This window comes from Nanorana parkeri, unplaced genomic scaffold (genome assembly GCF_000935625.1).
Source record: "Nanorana parkeri isolate BGI_ZX_2015 unplaced genomic scaffold, ASM93562v1 scaffold1495, whole genome shotgun sequence".
In the NCBI taxonomy this organism is placed as follows: Eukaryota; Metazoa; Chordata; class Amphibia; order Anura; family Dicroglossidae; genus Nanorana; species Nanorana parkeri.
Genome location: NW_017307763.1, coordinates 84,774 through 91,259, shown reverse-complemented (window position 1 = coordinate 91,259; position 6,486 = coordinate 84,774). Strand labels below are relative to the sequence as shown.

Genomic DNA, 6,486 nt, shown 5'->3' with positions numbered 1-6,486 from the left:
GTTTTCTTTTGAATGGTTAGTCCCCCTGTTTTCAGATTTTGGTAGATGCCGGAGAACTATACTCCATTATATTTCTTCTCTCCTTAAGGGAATCAATCAGATGAGATCTCTGTGTTGAGTTCCAGGTCTGCCTAGTTGGTATGGCCAATATGAGGGGCTCCCGCCATCCTAAAGGAAGTAATAGGAGGAGCAGGAACATCCCAAGATAGGTAGGAACATCTAAAAGTCCTTTAAAGCCTTGGTTCTCAACTGGTGGGTCGTGACCCAAAAGTGGGTCGCGACCTCGTGTTCAGTGGGTCCCTGTGCACCTTCCACTTTTCTAGGTGAGAGGCTCCTCTGCCTCCCCCTAGCGCAGCACTGTCAGTTCTCGTGCCAACAGGCATTCATATGCTACTTGGTGCCGAGTGTCAGCTTAAGGTGGGGTGGGGCTATGGCCGCGAGGGAGCTCCATCCATACATGCATTGCTTACAGCTTCCCCGCAGGCCCTGTAGAGGTGCCTGGACCAGAGTGACATCACGTTCTAGCTCCAGGCATCTCTACAGGGAGCGGAAGGGGGTTATACAAGCAATACACACGTGGATGGAGCTCCATCACAGCACAGCAGCCCACATTGGACCCCAGGCTGAGGATTGACTCCAGTTCTTGTAAGGTAGAGAGATTGGGTGGATCTTAAAAGAGAAATAAACTTTTTTTCAGAGTGTATACGTGTGTATGAGATTGTGTCTGTGGTTGTTTGTGTCTGTCAGTGTTTTTGAGAGCCCGTTCACACTGGGACAGTGTGTTAATCGAACAGTCCTGGGAGAGTAACACACTGTACCACACAATCACTCCTACTACGCACTCTGATGTGGAAGGGTGCATTGCGTTGTCATTCATTTGAATGGCACCCCAAACGCACCTCCCACCCACAGTTCAATCACCCGCACCGTCGTAATGCGCGGTACCGCAATGCCATGCATTCCATTGCAGTGCAACTTGGGTCACAACTTAATGACCAAGGACCGATGTGGGTCCTGGGGTTACACAGGTTGAGAACCACTGCTTTAAAGCTTTGGATAGACTAGGTGAGCTTAGGCCACTTTATATGCCATCTGTGACCTCTTGGGGAAATTTCCCTTTACTCCCTATCTTGGAGCCACAACAGGAAGTAAGAGGCAAGTTATGGGAAATCACTTCCTAGACAGCTGTCACTAGAACAGGTGCCCCCTTTGGATGGTTTTCTGTTATTTTCTGTTATGAGCCACCACATTATTTTAGATTTCCCAAACTCGGCCTACTTACCTCTTCTGACCGGCTGGCCTCCCACAATGTCTATATCCCGGTCGCAGAAAATCTAGTTCCAGGATACCCACTCCTGTGAACGAATGTTCCATAATTTTGAATGGCACACACCCGTACTGCAGGAGCAATGTCACATTCAAGTCTACCATACTTGGTAGACTATACTATGGTAGACATTCCAGTCCAATGTAGTGCATAGACGTAGGCAGTCTGGCACTATACTATATACGGACAGCGAACTGGTATAATAGTTGCCATTTCTGCCTTGCAACAATTGGGGTCCCCAGTTCAAGCCCTGCTCAGGACGCTATCTGTAAGGGGTTTGCATGTTCTACCTGTACTCGCATGGGTTTCCTCACACACTCCAAAGACATGGTGGAAGGTTACTTGGCTTCTGTCTAAATTGGCCATGTATGGACACTTATCTGCAAGGAGATTGCATGTTCTCCCTGTGCTTGGGTGGGTATCCTTCGGGTACTCTGGTTTCCTCCCACACTAGAAAGACATGGTGGAAGATTAATTGGCTCCTGTTTAAATTGGCCCTGTATGGATACTATCTGCAAGGAGATTGCATGTTCTCCCTGTGCTTGGGTGTGTACTCTGGTTTCCTCCCACACTCCAAAGACATGGTAGAAGATCAATGGGCTCCTGTTTAAATTGGCACTGTATGTATACATGCACAATAGGGACCTTAGATTGTAAGCTCCTTGAGGACATGCACTGATATGAATGTGCAGTATGTAAGGTGCTGCGTAAATTGGTGGCGCTATGTAAATACATGTAATAAATACAATTTTCACCAGAGATGGTAAGCAAACACCTGTGATGGGGGAGTAGTGTGTCCAACTCAGTATGATTAGGGGGCTGCGAGGGGGGAAGGAGGCGGGGTGGTAGATATGAATTGAACTTGCCCTTTAAGGTTTAGGCTTCAATTTAGACTGAAATGCGCTTTCAAACCAATTCGTCACTTTGCCCACCAAGTTGCACTCCCCTGCCACTGTGTTCCTTTATTGCGGCAGTGGGTCTAAAACCTGTGTAAGTTTCATGTCAGAGCTAACACAAGGCGAATGGCTTTCTTCCCTTCCCCATGTGACAGCATTGAGGCCTTTAGATTGGCCATGAAGGTCACATGTTCACTCATACTTAAAAGAACCAGGTATTTCTAATGGGAGGAACAAAGCGGTGAGCAAAGTGACGGGTACACTTTAGCCAAGGTTGCGAACTAAGACATCTGAGCAGCTTCACCGCGGCCTCAAAGACAGGAACTCCGTCCAGCCACGAAGAGGTTACTTGTATCTTTCCACCGCTTGCGCTAGGATGCCTTTTTGTTTTTTTTCCGTCAGCCTTAATGAGAAAAAGCTGACTGCCGCTGCGGCATTGTTACTTCGCTCCCCTAATGCAAATATCAATAGTGCTCCTGGCGGTATAAATAAGGCAGCCCGTAATAAGCTCCTTATTGCTTTTCCTGCAAGCTCAATATTTTGCCACAAGGACGTTGCCGGTAATCTGCAGAAAACACAGCCAGATTTAAAAATACCGTTGGTAATACACAGCGAACATTAGCGGAGCGCTAATGGCTGCTCGGAGGTCTTGTCGGGGAGTCGTTCCAGCACCGTCCATTCCTCATACATGACTCAGAACTGAGAATTAGGCAGGGAGCCGAAAACAAAAGGGGGATGGAAAATAAAATTAAGTCCTTTCATCAGGTAGGCAAACAGACGTTTAGCGAAATATTCGAGTTTACAAGATAATTATAAAGCCGCTAACCTTATGGCAGGTTTCTAAGATGTAATTAGCGATGAACATTTCATTTTCTTAGTTGAAGGGGCTGTACGGGCAAAGAGGCCGGAAGAATCTGTCTCAATGTAGAACAGCAAAACTTCAGGAACGTAATTAGCGAGCAGCAATGTTATCCCGGAATTTATTGTAACCTAAACTACTTTTAATCTGAGTTTTACGTCTTGCAGATGTATCCGGAGTGCTGTAGGGAATCTGGCTGAATCAGATGGTAAGGCCAACCTCTTTGTGTACAATCCTCACTCTGCTCTCTAATCCCCTGGTCTGGTTGGTCCATGATGGTATATATCAGGGGTAGCTAAACTGCGGTCCCTAAGCTGTGATGAAACTACAATGTCCATCAAGGAACAAGCAAACAAAGCAAAGCCGCTCAACCTCCTACACCGACAGCCAGTGTCGTGGTACCGTGCGCAGGTGCCCCCACAGGAGGGCCAAATGCGCGACCACCCCGGACAAGGCAAATGAGTTATATACAATTTATTGTAAAGGGCCAAACAAAACACAACAACCCCACCAACACCCACAAGCAAGCACAAATAAGTAAAGTAACCACAAACACATACAAAAGATAACAAGTATCCAAACCAGGAGCAAATAGCTGAATACACACCCAGTGTATACAAGCCAGGTAAACCTGGGGAGCAGGGCAAGACCAATGGAGCTAAGGGGCAAAGGGTTGGGGTACAGGCAGGTAACAGGACTCAGGACTGCAAGCAGGTAACAAGACTCAGGACTGCAAGCAGGTAACAGGACTCAGGACTGCAAGCAGGTAACAGGACTCAGGACTACAAGCAGCTAACAGGACTCAGGACTACAAGCAGCTAACAGGACTCAGGACTACAAGCAGCTAACAGGACTCAGGACTACAAGCAGCTAACAGGACTCAGGACTACAAGCAGCTAACAGGACTCAGGACTACAAGCAGCTAACAGGACTCAGGACTACAAGCAGCTAACAGGACTCAGGACTACAAGCAGCTAACAGGACTCAGGACTACAAGCAGCTAACAGGACTTGGGACTCAGGTTTCACAGGAAATGGTAACAGGATACTGAAGCAAACCCCGGACTGCAGGGAGGGATTAAATACCCTCCCAGGTAGTTATTAATCACTGACAGCTGGGAGAGAGCCACAGGTGAGGACTGGACAAGCAGGTTCCAGCACCACCCAGTGGTGGTCTGGTACCTAACATCTCCTGGTTGCCTGAAAACACCTGCAGGTGAGCGCAGGAACTGCAGGACCTGGTTCCTGAGCCCCTGGAGGTGCTATGGTCCCTGACAGCAAGGCTGGAACTGCGGTACTCGGTGTTGGTCTCTGCTGGACCCCATAAAATGCATTGACGAGAAACCGGCACACAAAAAGATCAACTCGGTGCAAACTTTATTACTGTGACCTTAAAGGCAGCAGGCAAGAGATCTAATGCGTTTCAGCCCTTTACATGGGCCTTAATCATAGCCATGGCTATGAATAAGGCCCATGTATAGGGCTGAAACACATTAGCTTTTTTTTGTCTGCTGTTTTTAATGCCCAATCCATCGGGGCATGGTAGGCATTTGGGGGGGGGAGCGCCAGTACTTCGGTATGAGAGCTTTGACGGCATTGAGCATGAAGGGTACTGTGGTCTTCTTGTATGTCCTCACGGAGAGAGGAGTGAGATGGAAGAGGCATAACCAGGGGTCTAAAGGTGTAGGAATTCCACTAAAGCTGGTTATAAGTCATGTGATCTCCTCCCAATACTCTGGCACCAGTGGGCAATCCCACCACAGGTGAGCAAAATCTGTCAAAGGATCTGACGTTTTGTCCAGCCATGTGATGCTTACATATGCTAATGTACAGGGAGGTGACACCACGATTTCCAGTTTCAGCCTTGCAGTGTTCAGTGTCACCTTTCCACCTCCAGCTTACTCACCTGACAAGGAACAGTCATTGTTACCTCTGTCCAATTCACAGGCTAACGACCCCAGAAATTATGTAGATGAACCCGGAAATACTGGAGTGATCTTCCTGACCGTGCAGTGTGGCCGAGAATGGTGAATCACAAGACTTGCTGAACACAATTACAAATCATTTGTCAGCTCAAACGGTTCCACCAATGTCTGTACGTGTACACGGTACCTTTTCCAGCATAAACTGCAGGGGGTCCACTGGCTTTTCATACACCAAATCTTCTGTGATCTCCTGAAATACAAATGAATGATAGTGATCAGCACTGCGCATGGCTTATGGTTGCCTGATGCTGATATAGCACATCGGTGAGGCTGTACGCATAGGGATCCATTTATAAAGCAGTGGCATGGCCTTACTGTTGCTTCAGGAAAAAAAGGCCCATTTATAAAGCAGAGCGGCGTGCCTCACAAATGTGCTCAGTGGAGACGAAGCCGACAGAGCACTATTAAAACGAATGAGTAAAAACAACAACGAGCCCAGTCACGTGACCATTCAAAGTCATGTGACATCCTTAAAGGAGAACTATGGGGTTAGGGCTTTTCCCCATAGTTCTCAGGGTAACGGGGGGACACAAACTAGCGTCCTCCCGTCACCCTAAGCTCAGTATACCGCAAGCTACAGGTCGCGGTATACTGAGGCGCCGCAGCTGAAGCGGATCCCAACAATTAGGTGAGTGAGTGACAGTGACAGCTGGCTCTGCCTATCCAGAGGCAGGGCCAGCTGTACCCGCCCCCTCCCCCGTCCGTTCCGCCAGTCAGCGCTGGCGGATCGGAGCGGGGAGGGGGGAATCCAGCCCCTCCCCTGTCACGGCAGAGAGCCGTGACAGGATCGAGAAGTGAGTGAACGCCGGTATGTGTTCGCTCACCTCCCGATCTACTGAGCCGACCTGTGACAGTCTCATTGTCACAGGTCGGCTAGAACTATGAGGTGAGTGAAAAGCACCCGCCTCATAGTTCTCCTTTAAGCAGAGAGAACTTTGTAGGACACTGCAGGCTCCACAGCGCGGCATGCATTTTATGAATGGGTCGTAAAATGCAAGCTGCGGTATGCAGTAACCTTGCAGTTTATAGGGGAGAGCATAGCGATATCCACTCTCTGTCATAAATGGGCCTCTAATTTACATATTTATTTAGGTTGAAATGCCCATTAAGTTTAACATTTTACCAGCTCTGGCACTTGTGGTCCTGAGTAGGGCAAAACAACCCCCAGGGGTAACTATAACCATCATTTTGTGTTTATGAATCAAATATGAGGGGACGTCAATAAGTTCTTACCATCACCATGATCTAGGTTTATAGGTGGATATCTTAGTCACATGCATGCCAGTTTTTGTTTTTGTAGGCCATGGTGAGTTATAGTGAGAGCCAAGAGACATGGAGTCGGTGTCATGCCGGACATACCGAGCCGAGTGCGCCTGACATGCGTGCTCAATGAATGGGGGGTGGTGGGAACTGAGCTCTG

At 48.2% G+C, this 6,486-nt stretch overlaps 1 protein-coding gene across 1 annotated transcript in view; it reads right to left on the bottom strand.

Annotated features, from left to right (window-relative positions):
• The window catches only part of CUNH3orf30 (chromosome unknown C3orf30 homolog), a 20,046-nt gene that overhangs the window by 4,227 nt on the left and 9,333 nt on the right, over nt 1–6,486 (bottom strand). Inside the window, exon 3 of the mRNA XM_018570279.1 lies at nt 5,194–5,256. Within this exon, the coding sequence (XP_018425781.1) occupies nt 5,194–5,256 (63 nt within the window). The remainder of the gene's footprint in view (nt 1–5,193; nt 5,257–6,486) is intronic.